Raw genomic sequence first — 22,589 nt, 5'->3', positions numbered from 1 at the left:
TATGTTGCATATGGCTTGCCATTAAACAAAAGAGCTACGTAATCAACACAAAAGAAGTTAACATAACATTAATACCTCACATTTTGTTTATAGTATAGCCTTTAGGAGAGCATGCTGAACATAGTCCTTTGTTCCCTTTTCATGTTGCCAGCTGTGCTGCCTCAAACCAACAACCCTAATAGTTCAGCATGTACCGGTTCAACCCATATATACTACAATTACGCCCCCGACCATGTCGCCCCTTTCATAGCACCAGAAAGAAACATGCAAAGGGTCCAAGGAAAAAGCGGACCCCGCGGGCAGAAGGGAGAACCCGGGCAGAAAGTAAGCACAATTATTTAGGTCCTAGAAGTTCAAAACTAACACTAAAAGTTTAGGGAGAATCTGCAAGAACGGAAGGCCTGGAAAATCGCCTAGCAAAAGTTGAAGAAGAACTCACTTTGGCGAAAAGACAATTAGGTATATAGGCTTATTAGACCTCTCGTATACTTTGTTTGCACTTTGAAAAGCCACAAAGCACATTAAAAAGTTTCTATAACGCCTACCATAGAATTAAGCTTGAGTCTAGACAATGTTAATATAATTGATTACTGTAATTACCAGTATATGTCTACTAGTATAAACTGCTCTAACTTGCAGATGCTCTTCGTGTTCCACCAAGTACATGCGCTTATTACGATGAGCTCGATTTCGAATCCGGCTATTACTTAATTTCGCCGGACCCAACCAGATTTCAGCCGGTCTATGTATACTGCAACTTTTCACAACATTCCGCTGGTATGGAAACGTAGTTAGAAAGAAGAATAAGGATTGTGTATAGCCGCATTTGTAATAATATTTTCATAGATTCAGCTTTTCAGATTCAAATTCAGTCAACCCATTTTTTTGATTCAGCTGTATCCGGCTATTTCTTTTGTCGTTATACATTGCATATAAGATCTTTTAGCATTATTTCTTTCTGTCGTCTTACTCGTTCAGCTACAATTATGAACCATGATCTCACTGGCGAGATAGAAGTGGAGAGGTGTGAAGCACGAAAATGTTCTGAAGTGTCGGTGAATTACAACTTACCTCTTGAAGTAATGATACAAATAGCAAACTTGTCTGCAGAGTGCAAACAATATGTCAAGGTGAGAAGAAACGCAGTCACTTTCAACTTGCAACAAATACCGCAAATGCGTACAATTTTCAAAACTTGTAAGCCTACATAAGAACGTCTTTGAAAAATAGAAATACCTGCTCAATGTGTTTGGATAGTTTACGTCAACGCACAACTTGACAATATGGGACATATAGCTATAACATTGAAGGCCAATAGCTAAAAGAAGCTTCACAAAACAATTGCTTGCTTATCCTTAACCTCATTCATTTTACCTGTAACTCATACACAACAGTTTCTCTATAATTTCAGTTTCGATGCCAAAGCGTGTTTCTATTTCGAAATAGCCCGGCCGCCGCCTGGCTATCACGTGGCGGTATTGCTATGCACTATTGGGGAGGGGCAACGTCTGGCAGGGATTATTACTGCGCTTGCGGGGAGACTGGTAATGATATCGCTGTATTAGATTGTTTTTAAATAAATTACAACTGATAAATTGTTTACAATGAACGTATATATAGCTTACATACATATTTTTTGTGTAGGTAGCTGCGTTGATCCTGTCTGGAAATGCAATTGTGATAAAAACTCTGCCCCTGAAGCATTAGATGAGGGCTTCTTGACCACCAAAGATGCTTTGCCAGTAACCGGCTTTTTGTTTGGTGACAATGGCGACAACGAAGAAAACGCCTGGTTTATGTTGGGTCCCCTTGTATGTACTGGCCGGCAAGGATAAAACAAGGTCTAGCTTTATACCATTCACGTGCATGTAGTAGATGATGCAAACTGTTCAGTTGATTTTGATTCACTTATTGCCACAAAGTGGCTCCGTCATGTAAGCCTAAACTTTAGACACAGGGTTTTTCCTATATTTAATAGCTGTAAATAGCGCAATGCACCAAAATCAACAAGCTATACGAAATTTTGTTTAGTAAGCAGACTATACAGTAATATGTAAAGGGATATACGTGTAAACCATTATCGCAAAATGGTTGCATATAAATGATGTAATAATTAAAAGCGCCAAATCTCTGAGAACAAAACATACATTTTGAACTTGTCAACACGCTAAGGTAATTTAATTAATTAATTTTGAAATAAAATATACGAAATAAAGAACTGTGAAACTGTGAAAACATTGGCCTAAAAGTGTTGTATTTATTTTGTACAAAGCACTTTACTGTCTACTTACAGAAAACTCTCTCTCTTCATTTATACTAACTTAATTATGATTATAAAAGTTTTTATTTGTCATAGACAAACCATATAACTCAGTGTTTCTCAAACTTTTCTCTCCAGACGCTTTCTTATATGATAAGACTGAGAGGCTAAGCAATGACCTTGTTATCCCAGGATAAGCATGCTCGACAGTCATTTTGAGCCTAAATGTAGGATGTGTGTCACAGTGTGTGCGTGGGGGAGAAGAGAAAACGATTTGTCGTCATGGAATATCAACACGCAAATAATATGTCGCTCATATATGTCATTTTCTTCTGGTAAAGAAATTAAGTATTGCCTTTTGGTATTGCTTTACTGCTATGGCCACAGAGTCAATTTGCTTTCGCACAACATTATGCCCATCAGTCAGCCTGTAGCTATTGGTTTTAAAAACGTATTGAGTTAGCACTGTAAGGGAATATTTGGTTAAGGTTATGGCGTTTAGTGTTTCAAATGTAAGACGGAGGTTAGAAATAAAAAAGAAATTTGCTTTAACAAGACTGAATGGAAATGATGTTACCGCTCTCATGTTGTAGTTACTGGTTATCAGGTTATACATATATTTGGCAAATGAAAATGCAAGATTTATGCCGTTCAGAAAGCAAATTTTAAGTAAAAGTGTGAAATTCTAAGCGTAAATGTGCGAAAATGTGAATTTTTTATATTTTCAATTTAACGATATCTTTTCGTTAGCTATATCAAGAAAACTTTGAGAACATTGTCATGACTTTTTTAGCTTTTAAGACAGCTTTCTCATAAAATATTGTTAGGTTTGTTGCACAGCTACATACAGCAAATACGCTTTAAACAAACTCTTGTACTGGTTGGAAAAGCTATATACAAACAAAAGGCTACCATCATGTCTGTAAGCTTGATGAAAAAAGTCAACAAGTTGTACAACGAAACTATGGCTTTGGCAGGTAATAGCATCAACTATTTAGCAGGCTAATGACAAAACTATACAAGATATGCATCATGTAAGATCCCGTATAAGTTATCTAACCATTTTCCAATATTTGTGTTGTTTTAGATTGATTGAGATTAGTCTTAAGCGATTCATTGTTATGGGTACGACCTACGAATCGCTACGTAGGCCTGCTACCATAAATAACAATAATATCTAAGCAGCCTTATTTTAGGGATAGGCCGACATATATTGAAAGCAGATATGCTCATGGTTTTAATGCTATTGCTTATAGATCCCAGGGCGGACGATTATCCATTTACCGATTCCCCCTTAATTAACACCCTTCATGTCATCTTCTATTTGTTAATCGTTGTCTACGTCGGACCACGTTTAATGAAAAACCGGAAAGCTTATAATATGCGGGAAATTATCGTCACGTATAACTTCCTTATGGTGGCGTTCTCCTCTTACACCTTTTATGAGGTAAATCGTGCAATTATACCGCAATGTAATAACACAAGCAAAATTTTAATTGCTTAAAAATGAGTTGAAGGAGCGGCTTTTCCAGTAATAATGTAACTTATAAGTGAATTCGTGTGGTTAAAATTTTCTGAGATAAATAAAAGCAAAAAAGAAACAAGGGCTTGGTAATGAGATGTCGCTGTCTATATAGCTATTGGCCGGGGGATGGGCAAACGGTTATTCGCTGGTTTGCCAAGAATGCGATTTTTCCCGATCTCCCCAAGCTCTCCGCATGCAACGAGCCTGCTTTCTCTTCTGGATGTCAAAGCATATTGAATTCTTCGACACTGTAAGTAAGCCAGGAATTAATGCACGGTTACTGAATTCTTTTATGGTCATTTTACTTCTATTTTCATTAAGTTCAGACGATACTTATGTCGGTTCACTTTTATCAGTCAACAGCACTGCACAACAAAAAATTGCCTGTTAAATATTTTATTAATTACAATATCTTAAGTCATAGATAGCTGGATAAACCCTCTAATATGTGCAGTACTTTTTCGTCTTGAAGAAGAAAACCAATCAGATAACATTCCTGCACGTATTCCACCACAGTTACATGGCTTACATATGGTGGTGGGGATTCAAATTTACACCAGGTAATATGATGACATAATCACTTGCGAACCAAACGTGGCTTATGCAGCACGTGCTTTATAACGCTCAACAGCATGAATCTAGCGTGTACTACATTAAATATGCAATTTCACGTTTCGTTTCTGGGACCGGTAGGCTATACCCCTGCGTGCATGCTGCCCAGTCCTGCGCACTTTTATTTCCGCGTGACATGTTTTAAGCCCGAGTTGAAAAAACAAATTCAGCTACAATAAACAAAAAATGTACACAATACAATATACAAAAAATGCAGCTACAGTAATAACGTTTATGTTTGCCTATTTCTAATATTCTCAGGTGGTCTCGGTACGTTTCACGCTCCGATAAATTCACTTGTTCATGTCATAATGTACATATACTACGGGATTTCGGCCATGGGTCCCTCCTACCGGAAGTACCTTTGGTGGAAAAAGTATCTTACTGCACTTCAAATGGTAAACGTTTGTTCTTATCTTGTGATATAAGCTGCACTCAACGTTCCGGTTCAGTGGTTCCAAAATTATTTTGAATACTTTATTTTAGGCGTTAGAAACACTGTTTTAAATCAAAAAACTTGTGAAAGATTTTGGTTATAAATGCTTTACTAATTGGTTGTTAAGATTTTACTGTTTGGATAAAAAGATATTAGTTAAAGACACATGATATAACCTACTTACTTGCTGTCATATGATCCTTAAACATACTTTGTAGATTGCTGAAGATTGACTAAAAGTAAAACGCTGCATTGAAAACTCGGTACTTCAATTAGGCTATCACTTGTTATGATACGCTGAGTAATACACTACCATGTTTTGGTTCCAGGTACAGTTTTGCACCACAACCGCACACTTGTTGAATATATTACTCTTCAATGATTGCAACTATGCAACTGCTTTCGTATATATATTGTTGGCCAGTGGTAAGCCAATTATGTAGTCTTTCACTATATTATGTTAGCATGAAAACTCCCATAATTGTTCTATTTACCAAACTGCTTGAACTGCTATGAAAGATTTCAGTTTTAAATTGTGTTCAAAACTTTTTGTTTTGCCTCAGGGATTGTCTTCTTTATCTTATTTGCCGATTTTTGGGTCAAAACGTATTTAAAACAACGACAACAACAAGTTGACAGCCAACTATGCAAACGAAGTGGAAAACCAGAAGAACAAGAAATATATTCAAAGAAACATAACTGAATTCGCTATAAATTGCTTCTTGTTATTTAATATCTATTTATATTTTTATGCGCTATAGCATACAATTCACATTCCTTTCATCAGCTAATGTTATAATTATTTAGTCTTTGTAATTAGATATGAACCACAAAATCGAAAAAGCTACTGTTTATTCTTTCGCATGATAATACGCATACGTACTGCACATGATGACGGATTATGCATAAAAATGACATAATTTATTTATACGGGATTGGAAGAAGTGTTGTAAACTAATAATGTAGCCTAATTAGGTTTCTGTCTTTAAGAGAAAGACAGTAACATTTTACAGTATTATCTACAAATAATTTTTTTAGCCGACAAAAGCTATATTTGTAACTTAAACCTGAAACAGCAGGTAATCAATAGTTTGCATTTCCAAATTATTTATGGTTGGATAGCAATATTATTAACGGTAAGGAGCAATCAAGCTCTTAGACATATGCTTCTGTTTGAATTCCTTTCAAGCCTAAAATCCAAAACCAGACTGTAATATGCGACTTAACCAATGAGCGCATAGTTATTGATCACAAACCTAGATTGGTTTTCCAAAAGTGATATATAGAATCTCAATTATTCCAATAAGTTTGTACTTGGAAGGGACAGGTGAAAGTTATTGGAATCTGTTAATCTTAACCAACAAAGCTTGCATGAAAAACTTAAAATCCAACAACTGTAAAGTTTGTATATATGCTATTGGTATGTATCAGCTTATATGAAATATTACTCTATTCGTGAAAATTTTTTGTTTAAAAGAAGAATATTTTAGTTATATTCAAACCTATTTACCAGCACAATTGCCGGGAAAAGACCAAGAGGAAGGCGAAACTCATTTGCATGGACATCGTCAAGCAATTTACATGACAAAGCTGTACACAGCTAATACCTGTAGAGTAGACTATAGGCGGTAGATAAAGAAATAAAACTGAAAGGCCGAATTCACCGCTGATCAATCTGTATAAGAAGAAGAAGACGAAGAAGATATAAAAGAAAATATGTCTACAAAAGATGTACAAACCAGGATATAAGAAGAAGTGGAATAATGCCAAATAAAAAAGTAACGTTAAATTTTACCGTAACGTAATGCAATTAGGAAAGTTTGCTACGTTTGCAGCAAGAATCATACCAGACAGAAGTACTCGTATAGCAGTAGTAGTAAAATCTGAAACTATTCGTTAATAGCGATAATAAAGCAATATAAATTGTGTTGTAAAACCATTTAAGTGGCGATTAAAAACAATTAATCTCGTTTTCCATTAGTTACGAGCTAAAGAACATTCATTATGCACAATACCTTAAATTTATGATACTGTTTATGGCATTTTGGAAGCTTACGTAATATTAAAATAGAACACGTTCCTACAGAAACAATTTAACGTGTAAATATTTATTTACCTCCTCAAACACAACCGTTTCTGTTTCCCAGGAATGCATTAAAGTTTTTACGAGGCTTGTTTCCGGTTTTCCAAGGCTTTGTTTCATTGTGGTCTTTGTGAAACATTATGTTACTGTCATAAGGAGGTTTGGTAGCAACCAGTAATGTGGTTTTTGCAAAATCTTAAAAGTAATGTTGATGGCGTAAATTAAACTGTATTAATGAAAATATTTAGGACAAAACCAACTATATAAAATAAATATACTAATGTAACGAGATAATTCTCATTGTAATTACGAATTATTACTACTTTTATTGCTATCTGCCATGATTAAAAACTTTTTCCGCACTTTTTCAGGGTGAAAATGAAGCTTATTTTAGGTTTTTCGCTTTTACCAACAATGCTGGCCCTTGCAAACCAAAACCCCGTCTTAATGGGTTTGGAAGTTGCCTTGAGCAACGTAATTGACGGGATGAAGTTTAACGCTGACCTCTTCATTCGTGCTCATGGAAATACAAAAATATCAAACTCAACCGTTATTGATAACCCAAAAGTTAACACCACCAGTGGAGTAGTTACAGGAGCAACTACCGTAGAAGGTCATGCGTTTTACAGCGTCCCGTACGGTGAAGCTCCCATCGGAGAACTGAGGTTTGTTTCCAGTGACGAAGATGCTTTTTTATTATTGCTGCAGTAATATGCGATCTTATCAAAATTTTTTAACTTTAGTACTAACTTACAAGCTGTTAATAACATTGCAAAAATGGTAAAAATGTTATTTATACTTAAGTTCAAAAAGTCAAACCGTTCAAAAATTACTTATTTTATTAAACAATATTTACGCCCACGTCACTATATAAATCTTTGGTTTTCTTGATAAGATTTAAAGCGCCTGTGCCAAGAAATGGCAAAGGCCCAATTGATGGATCGGGTCCAGACTATGTTAACTGTTTTGAATTTCCTCTAAACTGCACAAGTGACGACAAATGCGATAAATACGTAAACCTTTACTTTAACATTAGTTTTAATTGTGTCCTTAAACCGATTTAATTATATCAATGTATTTTGACATAAAGCGCTTATTCTCAAAAAAAACCCTTGGTTTTAAATAACTCATCTAACTTCTTACATGTGCTCAGTATTCTGAAGATTGCTTGCGGTTAAACGTGTTTGTCCCTCCCACAATCGACTTTTCATCGCCACCTGGGGAAAAAAATCCGGTGATGGTCTGGCTACATGGTGGCGGATTTTATGCTGGAAGCGGGACATTGGAGTTTTACGACGCAGTAAAACTTAGCAACCAAACTAACACAATTATAGTTTCTGTTAACTACAGACTTGGTAAATGAATAATCTGGTTTTCAAATTCATTAAGATAAATGTTTGATTGATATTAAAAATCTTCATTGAAAGGACCGCTTGGATTTCTTGTTTTCGATGAAAACGGAACACGACTGTTTGAAGGAAACCAGGGAATAAAAGATCAGCAATTGGCAATGCAGTGGGTGCAGGACAACATAGAGAAATTTGGAGGAAACAAATCCATGGTATGGTTAATATACATAAATATGTCAACTTCTGCAAACGATGATAAACCCACCGAGTGCGACATAACTTAAACAATATTAAACACGTAACATCATAACGTACGTTATTGTGAAATTGGTAACTTTTATTATCCTAGAAAATATATAAGCATATTTTTGTTAAAGTCTGATTTCAATTTTAAGGTCACTTTATTTGGTCAAAGTGCTGGAGCTCAATCAATCATGTACCACTTGATGTCGCCTGTGAGCGAACCATTGTTCCACAGAGCGATCATGGAAAGCAATCCTGCCTCTTTCCCTTATCCTACCAAGGAAGAAGCTATAAATACCGTCACAAAAGGACTGCTACGAGCGTTAAATTGTACAGGGAGTGAACTGCAATGCTTGACGTTAGTAGCAACCGGTCAAAAAAGTAACGTAATTATCCTGCAGGACTTAACGTTTGTTTTTGCAAAACACAAGAAGTCGAATTAGTCAGGGTTAATGAAGTACTGTACACTTCCAGGGATGCCCCAGCGTACATGTTACTGGAGCTTCACGTCCAAACGCTCATGTTCAATGAAAATCCAGATCTATTTTTCATCATCGAACCTTACCGTCCGGTGTTGGATGGTGTGGAGATCAACGAGCAGCCACTGGACTTTTTTCAATCCGGAAAATGGCAAAACTACAAGGAAGTTGTCATCGGTGTTATGAAGGACGAAGAGGCTTTTGTTAACGTTCTTTTGAAAAATACCATTTTGGTACTTAGCATGTTTGAAGTAAGCATACGACAAATTTTTAGTGCAAAAATTTATCACAATTCGTCGTTTGCATGCATTTCAACTTAACTGATGTAAAGAAATCTTATATGCAATGTATTAGGAAAAATTATAAGAATCAAAACGTAAAACATTATTTATTCAATGTCATATAGCGCAAAACCCTTAAATTGTTGAACATTTTTATATAGCATTTCGAAATTTGTTATAAACTTTGACTACATTTTAGAGTTTCTTAAATTGGATTGTTGGGCCCGAAAACGGTGAAAAAGTGGTTGAGAAATATTCAGAACTTGCTGGTAACCCAGGTCCAGGATACGACTATACTGATTTGCTTGCACAAGCAGCTGCTGATCTGTTATTCGTTTGTCCCACAAGAGCATTGACTCGGTGGGTATAACAACACTTGTTATTTGGCTGATGTGCTGTTAGATTACTTTGTGTTATAATTTTTCTTTGTATATGTGAGTTATTTTGAAAACTCATAAAAATATTTCAAATGAGGATTCATTGCCAGGGCGTAAATAAATTTCAGTTTGTGCTGGCTGAGGTAGATAAATGACAAGAGATTGTATACATGCCAAAGTATTTTTTATGAATATGTCATTTTAGCTGAGCCACCCCCAGCACCAATGCAATAGATAACTTAATCTTGTTCCATCGATGTAATATCGGCAGATTTATGTCTGAAACTTCAACCCTTTCAAAGCCATCAGTGTATCTGTACGTAGATCACCACCCTTTATCGGGTGATGCTTGCGTCCTGAATCCAGATCGTTGCGGATACGCTTACCACACGTTGGACATATTTTACCTTTTCAACGTTGAGTCAGTTACAAGGTAAGCAATTGCTTAACATGCATGAGTTTGATAATAGAAAAGCAGCATATACAGTACAGGTTTGAAATCGTTGTGATTGCTAGACATGACTGGCTTTTAGAGCATTGAATAAGGTAACTGTATTGAGAAGATTTGTAATATAATGGTTTTTATGAAACAACAACAATATACTTTTTATGAGTATGTATTCGCTGCTTTATGGTTAACATTACTGATAGTTGCTTCTAAAACATACTTTTTTGGCCACAAAGCATGATATCAATTTTTGATCATTTGAATGTCTTGTTTTCTGCAGTGATGTGTTTGCTACAAACGATACAGCGGTGGCTATTAGCCAGTTCAGCAAATTTTGGAGCAACTATGCTTATCACGGCGCCCCATCAAAGGAACCTTTTGAATGGCCACCTTACGTGTCCAAAAGCTTGGTATGTATAATATTGTTAATGATAACAATTGACACTGGCTGTTTATGCAAGAATGAATGGGTCTCATTATATGATACATACAGCGTAGAAAACTGTAAGTGTTGAACCATTCGTTATAGCTCTTAACGCAGTTCTAAACAAATTAATAAATGTACAAATTTTTAACTTGCTGCAATAATATAATAACTAAAACATAAACTTCCGATTCAGAACGACCAAAGCATAAACGAATGGACAAACATCCGCTTGGAAGCGCCAACAACTTCTACTGAGAGCGATTTTAGGCAAGAACTGTGTGATTTCTGGGACACGCTCGGATTTTACGTGAACTTTACGTCAGCTGATGTGACGACAGAACCAACAGTAGACAACACTGAGACAACCACCGGTGCTGCTAGTGTACTTATTGCAAATGTTTTTGGTACATTGTGTATGCTATCACTTGTACAAATCTTGTGTTTTTTATTGGCCACTATTGAGCAACATTTATAATTTCATTAATATCGTATTAAACAATTATTAATCATTATCTTCATAGTTTATAATAAAACCAATTGAAAAAATATTATGGTTACTGCGTAAATCTGCAGAAAATCCCTTCATTACAGCAAAACTTATGAGTAGTACATGAACTCATGAAAAATGCTTTGTAATTCGTTTACGAGTGAAAAAATACTGTTCTAGGTTTGGTGGTATGTATTACTTTTTATTGTCCTCACTCTTAGATTAACAGATTTACACGCACATCATTTATTTAAAAAGAGTTTAGTTAAGTTTCTTTTACACAGCTCATTTCAGGAGCTCCAATATAAAGCTGATCTTGCGTCTACCTCTCGGACACAAGCCGAAAACAGACACATGTGCTTAATTAAGCACGAAAAAGCGTAATCGGCCACAAGGAAAAAAAGCAATAAATATAGGGCAAAAACAAACGTAACATATGCATAACTCTAAACAAGCAAAATAAAAATTTTCTATGGCTCTTTCTTACAAAGCCTGTTTTAGTTCTTTTATTTCTTCTTCATCTTGTTTTAAAAGTCAACTTGCTTAATGAGGCAAAATATAGTTTTGCACAATTGTTTCCTGCTTTCGCCTGTTTCTCACACTTTGTTTATTTTGTTAGTGTTACCTTGAGTATATCACGATGATTTCTTTTGCCCACATTGTTATTAAATTTTGTTTAACGCCTCAGTAACTCGATATAGTTGAGTTAACCATTATGTGTCTTTTTCCGATTGGCGTCCTGCATTTACTTTACGCATGATTAGTTGTCCTGTGGAAAGGAAGGTGGCCTTTAGATATTTGACTTTCTTAGGTGCAGAAGGAGGACATGTCTTATTTTGGTTGCTTCGGTGTCCTGTTGCAGTTTTTATAATATTTTGTTAATTTATTTTACAATTTTGTTTGTGACTTCAAGCCCCGATCGGAGAAGAGTTTTTAATCTCGCATGAACAATGCAATCAAGCTGCATTGTGCAACGTTTGTTGGTTTTGAGTGGGCCGTGAAAGCGGTAGAAAACGTACCTGGCAGAAGACACATTATTTTTGTAACAATTTCGCATGCTACAACTTTTACATATATAGAAACGTTTTTTGCTGGTGTTTTGCTCTATTTAGATTTGCTGGTGTTACAAATGGTTTTTTTACAATACACCTTCTTTTAAGACAATACTATATGCACACTATGTAATGAAATATTTCTTTTGTTAACTCGCCTCGATATATTTTATTTATTTCTTGTGCTTTGTTTCTGTTTCAGGCAGAGGGTATATTGCTCTTCGTTATAGACTACATAGTTTGCATTGTGACGAACGAACTTATTTGAGCTATGAGGTTGTGTTACTTTGCTTATCCTTATTCCTGAATTTAATTCAGACGTATAATTTTACGTTTAATAAAGCTAAGAATATCAGTATCATTTAGTACACACCCTACAATACTAAACCAACCATAAATGGGGAAGATGTATATTGGCTTGCACACATAATACATACCCCTGTATTGTTGGAAATTTCTAAGCGGTTGCCAGAGCCAAATCTTAAAAAAAGTTTTTGTCAACTACAGCAAACATGAAAGAATCTAAATAAAGCTAACTTTAAACTTGTCGAAACATGTTTGCAATTAAGATGTTTGACTTGTTTGTATCGTTAAACGCTTTGCAAACAACGGCTGCTGTTATTGTCTTTTAAGACTTGAAGCCTTAATAAATCAACATAACTTTTTATACTTATAAATATTAAATGAGGCATTAATGACGATAATAAATTGACATAAAATGTTAAACGTCGTTAAACGTTAACAAATGTTGCGAGCTGGAAACATTATTTTAAGTAAGTGTTGCTAAGTAAGCATCTACACATAACAAGATCACATAGTAACAGTGGAATATGTAACTATTAATATAAACTTTGGCAAACTCAACAGTTGCTGTTTTTTTTGGAATGGATTGAAGCTTTCACGAGCGTTATTTATTCTTTTTCATTAAAACAAGAAAAGGTTTCCTTAGTGTAGCTTTGAACATTTTTGCTTTGGCATATAGTGGAAGTAAGGTAGCATTGAAGTCATTTAAAACAAATTTAAAGTAAATGTTTATCATTTTGCAGTATCAAATAATTTCAGGTATAAAGATAGTTATCCAAAACTCAAAACTGTAAAAACATTATTTTCGTTACGTAACTTTTATGCATTTATCTTTATTATAAACAGTTGTGTTTACGCATTAGGGGCTTTGTTGGCAGTTCTTTCAAAACAAAAATGCGTTTAGTTCTACTTTTGCCATTTTTACCAATGCTTGCCCTTGCCAGTCAAGACCCCGTCTTAATGGGTTTGGAAGTTGCCTTGAGCAAAGTAATTGGCGGAGTGAAGTTTAACACTGACCACTTCATTCGTGCTCAAGGAAATACAAAAATATCAAACTCAACCGTTATTGATAACCCAAAAGTTAACACCACCAGTGGAGTAGTAACAGGAGCAACTACCGCAGAAGGTCATGCGTTTTACAGCGTCCCGTACGGTGAAGCTCCTATCGGAGAACTGAGGTTTGTTTCCAGTGCAAAGATGCTTTCTTAACGTTGCTGCAGTAATATGCGATCTTATCAAAGATTTTTAACTTTTATTACTACAAGCTGTTAATAACATTGCGAAAAATATGGCAAAAATGTGATTTATACTTAAGTTCAAAAATTCAAACGGTTTAAAAATTACTTACTTTATTAAACAATATTTACGCCAACTTCACTATACATCTTTGTTTTTCTTGATTAGATTTAAAGCGCCTGTGCCAAGAAATGACAAAGGCCCAATTGATGGATCGGGTCCAGATTATGTTAACTGTTTTGAATTTCCTCTAAACTGCACAAGTGACGACAAATGCAATAAATACGTAAACCTTTACTCTAACATTAGTTTCAATTGTGTCCTTAAACCGATTTAATTATATCAATGTATTTTGACATAAAGCGCTTATTCTCAAAAAAACCTTGGTTTTAAATAACTCATCTAACTTCTTACATGTGCTCAGTATTCTGAAGATTGCTTGCGGTTAAACGTGTTTGTCCCTCCCACAATCGACTTTTCATCGCCACCTGGGGGAAAAAATCCGGTGATGGTCTGGCTACATGGTGGCGGATTTTATGCTGGAAGCGGGACATTGGAGTTTTACGACGCAGCAAAACTTAGCCACCAAACTAACACAATTATAGTTTCTGTTAACTACAGACTTGGTAAATGAATAATCTGGTTTTCAAATTCATTAAGATAAATGTTTGATTGATATTAAAAATCTTCATTGAAAGGACCGCTTGGATTTCTTGTTTTCGATGAAAACGGAACACGACTGTTTGAAGGAAACCAGGGAATAAAAGATCAGCAATTGGCAATGCAGTGGGTGCAGGATAACATAGAGAAATTTGGAGGAAACAAATCCATGGTATGGTTAATATACATAAATATGTCAACTTCTGCAAAAGATGATAAACCCACCGAGTGCGACATAACTTTAACAATATTAAACACGTAACATCATAACGTACGTTATTGTGAAATTGGTAACTTTTATTATCCTAGAAAATATATAAGCATATTTTTGTTAAAGTCTGATTTCAAATTTAAGGTCACTTTATTTGGTCAAAGTGCTGGAGCTCAATCAATCATGTACCACTTGATGTCGCCTGTGAGCGAACCATTGTTCCACAGAGTGATCATGGAAAGCAATCCTGCCTCTTTCCCTTATCCTACCCAGGAAGAAGCTATAAATACCGTCACAAAAGGACTGCTACGAGCGTTGAATTGTACAGGAAGTGAACTGCAATGCTTAATGTTAGTAGCAACCGAGCCAAAAAGTAACGTAATTATCCTGAAGGACTTAACGTTTGTTTTCGAAAAACACGAGAAGTCGAATTAGTCAGGGTTAATGAAGTACTGTACACTTCCAGGGATGCCCCAGCGTACATGTTACTGGAGCTTCACGTCCAAACGCTTATGTTCAATGAAAATCCAGATCTATTTTTCATCATCGAACCTTACCGTCCGGTGTTGGATGGTGTGGAGATCAACGAGCAGCCACTGGACTTTTTTCAATCCGGGAAATGGCAAAACAACAAGGAAGTTATCATCGGTGTTATGAAGGACGAAGAGGCTTTTGTTAACGCTCTTTTAAAAAATACCATTTTGGTACTTAGCATGTTTGAAGTAAGCATACGACAAATTTTTAGTGCACAAATTTATCACAATTCGACGTTTGCATGCATTTCAACTTAACTGATGTAAGGAAATCTTATACGCAATGTATTAGGAAAAATTATAAGAATCAAAATTTAAAACGTTATTTATTCAATGCGCAAAAAACTGAATTGTTGAATATTTTTATATATACTATTCCGAACTTTTTAATAAATTGTGACTACATTTTAGAGTTTCTTAAATTGGATTGTTGGGCCCGAAAACGGCGAAAAAGTGGTTGAGAAATATTCAGAACTTGCTGGTAACCCAGGTCCAGGATACGACTATACCAATTTGCTTGCACAAGCAGCTGCTGATCTGTTATTCGTTTGCCCTACAAGAGCATTGACTCGGTGGGTACCGACACTTGTTATTTGGCTGATGTGCTGTTAGATTACTTTGTGTTATAATTTTTATTTTTATTTTTATTTGTGCGGTTTTTTGAAAATTCTTAAAAAAATTTAAAACGAGGATTCATTGCCAGGGCGTAAATAAATTTCAGTTTGTGCTGGCTGAGGTAGATAAATGACAAGAGATTGTATACATGCCAAAATATTTTTTATGATAATGTCATTTTAGCTGATCTACTCCAGAACCAATGCAATAGATTACTTAATCTAGCTCCATCGATGTAATGTCTGCAGATTTATGTCCGAAACTTCAACTCTTTCAAAGCCATCAGTGTATCTGTACGTAGATCACCACCCTTTATCGGGTGATGCTTGCGTCCTGAATCCAGATCTGTGCGGATACGCTTACCACACGTTGGACATATATTACGTTTTCAACGTTGAGTCAGTAACAAGGTGAGCAATTACTTAACATGTATAAGTTTGGTAATAGAAAAGCAGCATATACAGTACAGGCTCAATATCGTTCTGATTACTAGATATGATTAGATTATAACATTGAATAAAGTATAGCTGTATTGAGAACATATATAGAAAAATAGTTTTTATCATACATCATAACAAACAACAACAACATACTTTTTATGAGTATGTATTCGCTGTTTTATGATTAACATTACAGCAGCAGCAAATTTTGATCATTTGAATGTCTTGTTTTCTGCAGTGATGTGTTTGCTGCAAACGATACAGCGGTCGCTAGCCAGTTTAGCAAATTTTGGGGCAACTTTGCGTATTACGGCGCCCCATCAAAGGAACTTACTGAATGGCCACCTTACGTATCTAGCATGGTATATACATTATTGCTTATGAACACAATTGGTATACAGCAGTGGTTCCCAACCTTTTTTGGTGTCGGGGCCGAATTTCAAACTTCATAGTACGTATGGAGCCGCATGAAAAGACTCAAGTAATTATAACGAAAATTTTAAAGCATGAAATCATGTACCAACGAATATAGCAACACTAACAAGAAAAATAACACAAATCAATTTAATGTCCAACTTGACATTGGCTTTGAGCTTTAACAACTTTGTCAAATCGAGGCGCAATTGTGGTTTAGGATTCAGGAGGCGGTTTATGATTCACAATAAGTAGACAATGGACCATTCACAGCAGTATAAAGTAGGCTACAAGGTGTAACTGTAAGATGTAAAATGAGAAATTTGTAAACAATTTTGACCTAACGCTATAAATTTTGACCAATTTTTGACTTTTTTTGACAACTCAAAAAATAATCGGCCTAATTGTTGCAAATAGATTTTTTATTTTTTTGTGGGATTTTCAGGGGTCATTGAGAGCCGCAAGAAAGCTACCTTGGAGCCGCATGCGGCTCTAAGAGCCGCGGTTGGGAACCAAGGTATACAGCCTATCTGTGCTAGAATAAATAGGTCTCATTATGTGTTACAAACAATTCAAAAAACTGAAAGGTTGACCATTCTTTAGCGCTGAATGCTGTAATTGTAAATATTTTTACTATAGTGTGTTAACTTACTACTCAGAACGGTCCAAGCATAGAGGAATGGACAAGCATTCGATTGGAAGCCCCAACAACTTCCACTGAGTACAATTTCAGGCAGGACTTGTGTGATTTCTGGGACTCGCTCGATTTCTACATGAATTTCACGTCAATTGAAGAAACAGCAAAAGTAACCGCTACTTCGCCTGGTCCGACCAAACCAGTTGTTAAACCATTAACAACTGAAAAGGCAACTGTAATCGCAACAGATAAGTTTCCAATGCTAACAACTGCTAAAACTACAAACGCATCAACTACAACAGTGCGACCGACAACGATTACAACGGGCAGACTACTAGCCACTACCACTTCTAAAACCTCAAAAGTGATAACTGCAACGACTACTACAATGGAAAGCAGCTTGGAGACCACTACCGGTGCTTGTAACACGCTTGTTGCAAACTATTCTGTGTATATCGTGTACACAATTATTTGCACATACCTTTTGCATTTGCTTGGCCAATAGTTCTTTTGTATTCATTGGCAGTGAACACCCCACACATTCATTATTAATAATCACCCTGTCCATCTTAAGCATTTGTTCTTGAGCAACTGACAATACGAACTTGACTATGGCGAGAAATGTTTTTACAGCCATTCACATTTTGCCTCTGGGTTCAAAAAAGCAAATTGCTATTACATGAACTTTTTGCTTTTAGCTCTGAGATCTCCCATGTGTTTGTGCTCTACGTTGTGTACCACATATACAATGGCATAAAAAATTATACGTTACTTTGTGTGCTGGTACAGTACATTATGATGTTACTGTGATAATGTGTATGCTATTGCATATTACGCATATGTAAAGCATGTGTTGGTTCATTATGCTACTTATGCTTTTTATGATATAAAGCTAAATCCAAACTACACAACGAAATAAATACGCTTAAGTGGTATTGAAGCATAACAAATGCAAATTGTACGGTTTACAAATATGATAACCTCAAATTATTGTGGAAGCTAGATGTACTGAATTAATTCTAACTTCGAAAGTTTTTTAAATGTGTTTTGTACAATTTCAATGACACACTATCAGTTTATACGTATTAATTGATCATCCTTTGAGTGTATTTTGCAAATACAAATACATCTCAGTTTTCTTTGGACTAGTCAAACTTTTCATAAGTACGCTAATATGTTCTTGTGCTGTAAATTTTCCTGACATAGCACGTCAAAGGTCTTCATGACTGTGGTTCTCCTCCTGATTCTCTGAAGGGCCACCACCATGCTCATCACTACTTTCCATAGACGTCGCCCATCCTCTGTAGATATCAAGATTGTCCCAGAAATCGCAAAACTCTTCTTTGTAACCCGATTCTACTGAACTGTTTGGCGCTTTCAGACGAATGTTGCTCCATGCATTTACAGTTCCGCCCTTCTGATAAAGCATTTACAATATTAATCATCAATTTAATTGTACTTGAAAGATTTGGTTGTCTTGGTCATATTACTAATTATCTAGATTCTAGAACAAATTATTCACATAAGAATGCAAACTTTGCAACTTTGCATAAAGAGAGCTTATGTAAGCTTTCCAAAGCCTTTATTAAAACTATTGCGATCTTCAGTGAATTGTTAAATGAACTTTTGGTATCAACTCTGCTTACTTGAGCGTTTGATACATATCGTGGCCATTCTGTTGCATCGGTTGTCGGGCTTCCGTGGTAAGCAAAATTCCCCCAAAATTTGCTGAACAATTTCACTATAACTTTGTCAGAGTCAGAAAGCGTATCTCTGAGAACGTAAAAAGAAATTAAAGTTCTATTTATTTGCATTACTTACGAGTTGCTGTCATAATATTAACATCCAACATAACGTGTTGTAAATAAGTATGTTCCTTGTGTCCATGACCAATCTAACCAGATCTTGAACCAGTTTCAAACCCTAATCGATTTAATGACGTTAACTAACCCCGTCACAGCCTCAACGTCGAAAACAAACAATACATCAGATCCATGGAATGCATATCCACAAAAAGATTCTGGTAGACTTAAATGCTTGCATAAATCTCCTGCCAGCGGATGTTGGTTGACGTAAAGATAAACGGGTGGAGTATATAAGCCTGACGTTTGAGACATAGCTCTGCGCAAGATAAATATTCATTGGTTTGATATATATACATTTCAATTAACAAATATTTACATTGAAAACATTGGCTATAACATACGTACATGATATATGGTTGTACGCAACTATCGTCGTAACAACAGATTCTATCGCAGGGCCGCCATATTTTAAAGAGTTTTATAAAACCTTTTCTTATTGGTGAGGGCACTAAAATATATGTAACCTACCTGGCAACTGCTCTAGTTGGGCAGGCAAAAAACATATCCAACGCCTCTTGGACAAACGCCTCTGTGTAATCTCCATCAACGGCAAACTGTTCATATTGTTGCATAACTTTGCCAGCGTTCCAAACTCCAACTGCGGCAGTGGTGATTGTCTACAGTACAGGAAAGTGTTTTGCCTGATTACAAAACCAGTTTTTCGAACAATTTTACACTAAACACACAAGTTGAAACGCTAATGACTTGAACTTAGGAAAAGTTAGACACTGAAACAATCAAAAACCGTAAAACAATGCTTAACCCTAAACAATAGCCTCGGAAGTTTCTTTAAACCGGTCATCTGTACAATCGGTTTCAAAACGGCAAGCTCTTGGGATAAAGTTCCAATGATCACTTCCTTATCCTTGTTCCACTTCCCGGATTGAAACAAGTCGAGCGGAGATGCAGTGATTTCTTTCCCGTCAAGGATAGGTCGAAAAGGTTCGATCAGACGGAACAAATCAAAGTCTAGAAATGATGTTTTTGCCTTATCCATGAGATGTTTATGTGCCTTCAATAGATTTGATACCGTCGCTTCCCTGTAAAAATCAGAAATGAAAAATCTGAGAACATCTTACTGTTTAGCTTGAAACACCAACCAAGATAAATCAAAATAAAATATACAGTATTTTAATACTAGTTAGAGAAATCCAGCAATTTAGTGTAAGATTGCGTAATGTGCAAATTATCAGCTATGACATTCGATTCAAACAAAACTGTGTTTGACTATTGGCCTATTTACAGTACTTCAAGCATAGTAGTTGAGCGGCGGGAAGGGCAAATGGCGAACACTTGAGGCCATTTAATAGTAACTTAGTTGTTTCCTTGAAATATTTGACCCTCGTAAGATAGGGAAATACTGCAGGGTTACTTTGCATGATTGCTCTTTTAAACAATGGGTTACTCTGTTCAGATAAGAGGTGAAACATAACAGACTGGCCACCAGCGCTTTCGCCAAATATTGTAACCTGCGATAAAAAGAAAATTTTAAGTTCATTATTTAAGTCATCTACTAAGAAACCAAAGTATGGACCAGACATTGCCAAGGAAACTGATGAGAGATACCATGTTCTTATCCCCCCCAAAATTTCCAATGTTTTCCTGGACCCATTTTAGGGCGAGTTGTTGATCTTTCATTGCTTGGTTGCCCCCCTCGAAAGTAAATAGAGATTTTTTAAACACGAGAAATCCAAGCGGTCCTGATAAAAAAAATGACCATTGTTCTTTTTTGGCCTGTCGCTTGTTTGTAATAAAAGGGACGCTTTAAGGCTTTTGCAAATGATTTACTTGTCAGTTACCAAGTCGATAATTGATGGTCACCACGACTGTGTTGGTTTCCTGGCTGAATTTTTGTCCGTCGTAAATCATGCTTGTACCGCTTCCAAAACTGTAAGCGCCACCGTGTATCCAAAACATTACGGGAAGCTTCTTGTTGGGTGACGTGTTTAGGTCAATGGTGGATGGAACATGCACATTTAGAACAAGACAATCTTCTTTTTGCTGAGAACAATTTATTAATAAAGATTTATTACAAGTGGAGGTATCCAGAGCGAAGTATTTAATTTGTTCAGTTTTAATAAAAAATGCTTTTTAACCTATCGACATCTACATATCAAATAATCCGGGATTATAAACGAAGATTTACCAAAATTTTCGAAACTGTTTTCTTATTTTTAAGTAAATTCGACGAAAACTCTACGCAGCTGACATAATCTGGTGTCGATTTGTCGAGGGGCCCGTGGTCTTCAGCCATCTGTGGCTCTTGAAACCTTTAAATCGCACAAATCATTTGCAGAGAAACCACGATATACCATACCAAAGTCGATCTTTTGCAATTTAACTACACGAAGTGACACATAGCATTAAATAATTGAACAATGAAATTAACCTTTACATTTAGTGCTGGTTAACGTTGTACAAGTTTTGCCTTTATTTAAGTCAGTAAAAACATCAGGCTCACCGCAAATCACCAACAGGTGGCTTAGCGTACGGGACGCTGTAAAACGAAGTGCAACCTGGGAAGGCAGCTCCGGTGATAAGTCCGCTTGTTGTTTGTACCTTTGGATGAGCAATAGGTTCTTCATCTGGTTCATATTCGAGTTGGTTGGGCAGATGGTATCGAACAGATTTAAGATCTGGCTCCTCACTGAGTTCTCTGAAAGCTTCCTCAAATCCGGCAAAGAAAGGGTCTACACTGATGACGCTGATGACCGATGTGATAAAGACAACAACTCTTAAAATGAACTTCATTTTGTTCAGGTTATTAACCAGTTTTGAGGAAAAACTTAACCTAAATACCTCAAATCACTTTGGTTTTTTTAATAAACTATGAGTAACGCTGTACATCTCTTTATTTTATTACTACACTATATATCTGTATTTACAAGTATTGTAAATACCACTTTACCTGTATTTTGTACCACTCTCAGTGTACTATAAAGTTACTTGTAATTGGTGCTTTGAAATGTTTTACTGAATGCCACCATTACAGTTGCAGTAATGCCTCGCTGCAAAGTTCGTCTTACCATATGTCACATGTATTTGTCCCAAACGTCTGTTCTTTTGACTCATGGCGTGCTATCGTGTTTGCTGAACAGCAAATATCCAATTCTATAGAGGATATTCGTCCGATATTCAGTATGGGAACACCGCCTTCTGCTCAGTTCAAACCAAACAAATGTTTGCTGATCGTCTCAAGCTCTTCCATAGCAACGTTGAAAGAAGTGATATTTCATTGAATACTTGAATACAATCAAAGGCCATTGTTGATTTGCTATGTACGGGAGACCGAGGACAAAAGTGACACCGTCAATTGCAACAGCTCAAATTTTCCTTGTTTAAGTATCTCATTCAACATCGAAAGTTTTGACAATACATTGGCTTTACAACCTGTGTAAACTAAGCTAATCATCTCGATTATAATGTAAGCCAAAAATAAAATATTAGCAGAATTTTTTTTTTTACAAAGTTAAGTAAAGTATTTTTTAAACATGGAATAATTTCACCTGCATCTAAAAAATTAAATCACATTCTTGGTGGTAGCGAGAAGGAAATAGGAGAAAGCGCTATTATGAATTAATCTATATTGGTTGAATTGGGTTATAGAAGAAAAGAA

At 35.8% G+C, this 22,589-nt stretch overlaps 5 protein-coding genes across 5 annotated transcripts; 4 read left to right on the top strand and 1 right to left on the bottom strand.

Annotated features, from left to right (window-relative positions):
* Positions 1–69: 69 nt before the first annotated feature.
* LOC143459049 (contactin-associated protein-like 2) lies at positions 70–2,235 on the top strand. Its single transcript, XM_076956011.1, has 6 exons — positions 70–324; positions 378–459; positions 640–777; positions 979–1,130; positions 1,412–1,544; positions 1,645–2,235. The coding sequence occupies exons 1-6, from the start codon at positions 112–114 to the stop codon at positions 1,833–1,835; spliced, it is 909 nt and encodes a 302-aa protein (XP_076812126.1). The 5' UTR covers positions 70–111; the 3' UTR covers positions 1,836–2,235.
* A 138-nt stretch (positions 2,236–2,373) lies between these two features.
* On the top strand, positions 2,374–5,576 carry LOC143459050 (very long chain fatty acid elongase 7-like). The gene is made up of 7 exons (XM_076956012.1): positions 2,374–3,237; positions 3,517–3,707; positions 3,898–4,035; positions 4,240–4,345; positions 4,659–4,795; positions 5,163–5,259; positions 5,397–5,576. Exons 1-7 carry the CDS (start codon positions 3,177–3,179, stop codon positions 5,534–5,536), a joined length of 870 nt encoding a protein of 289 aa, XP_076812127.1. The 5' UTR covers positions 2,374–3,176; the 3' UTR covers positions 5,537–5,576.
* A 903-nt stretch (positions 5,577–6,479) lies between these two features.
* Positions 6,480–11,664, top strand: LOC143459047 (crystal protein-like). The gene is made up of 13 exons (XM_076956010.1): positions 6,480–6,611; positions 6,981–7,075; positions 7,288–7,581; positions 7,812–7,929; positions 8,070–8,271; positions 8,344–8,477; positions 8,661–8,866; positions 8,983–9,238; positions 9,468–9,628; positions 9,917–10,078; positions 10,374–10,503; positions 10,714–10,891; positions 11,292–11,664. The coding sequence occupies exons 1-13, from the start codon at positions 6,597–6,599 to the stop codon at positions 11,369–11,371; spliced, it is 2,031 nt and encodes a 676-aa protein (XP_076812125.1). The 5' UTR covers positions 6,480–6,596; the 3' UTR covers positions 11,372–11,664.
* Positions 11,665–13,224: 1,560 nt separating this feature from the next.
* On the top strand, positions 13,225–17,706 carry LOC143459045 (crystal protein-like). Its single transcript, XM_076956008.1, has 10 exons — positions 13,225–13,540; positions 13,767–13,884; positions 14,023–14,224; positions 14,297–14,430; positions 14,614–14,819; positions 14,936–15,191; positions 15,414–15,574; positions 15,866–16,027; positions 16,296–16,419; positions 17,131–17,706. The coding sequence occupies exons 1-10, from the start codon at positions 13,257–13,259 to the stop codon at positions 17,611–17,613; spliced, it is 2,130 nt and encodes a 709-aa protein (XP_076812123.1). The 5' UTR covers positions 13,225–13,256; the 3' UTR covers positions 17,614–17,706.
* Positions 17,707–17,950: 244 nt separating this feature from the next.
* LOC143459046 (para-nitrobenzyl esterase-like) lies at positions 17,951–22,128 on the bottom strand. The gene is made up of 10 exons (XM_076956009.1): positions 21,435–22,128; positions 21,120–21,243; positions 20,773–20,974; positions 20,540–20,673; positions 20,222–20,442; positions 19,737–20,013; positions 19,442–19,590; positions 19,059–19,229; positions 18,755–18,881; positions 17,951–18,525 (listed from the first exon to the last, which is right to left on the bottom strand). Exons 1-10 carry the CDS (start codon positions 21,722–21,724, stop codon positions 18,319–18,321), a joined length of 1,902 nt encoding a protein of 633 aa, XP_076812124.1. The 5' UTR covers positions 21,725–22,128; the 3' UTR covers positions 17,951–18,318.
* Positions 22,129–22,589: the final 461 nt, after the last annotated feature.

The sequence above is a fragment of the Clavelina lepadiformis genome, chromosome 5, assembly GCF_947623445.1.
Source record: "Clavelina lepadiformis chromosome 5, kaClaLepa1.1, whole genome shotgun sequence".
NCBI classification, from domain to species: Eukaryota; Metazoa; Chordata; class Ascidiacea; order Aplousobranchia; family Clavelinidae; genus Clavelina; species Clavelina lepadiformis.
The sequence above is the reverse complement of the archived record's forward strand: the minus strand, read 5'-3'. Positions and strand labels throughout refer to the sequence as shown.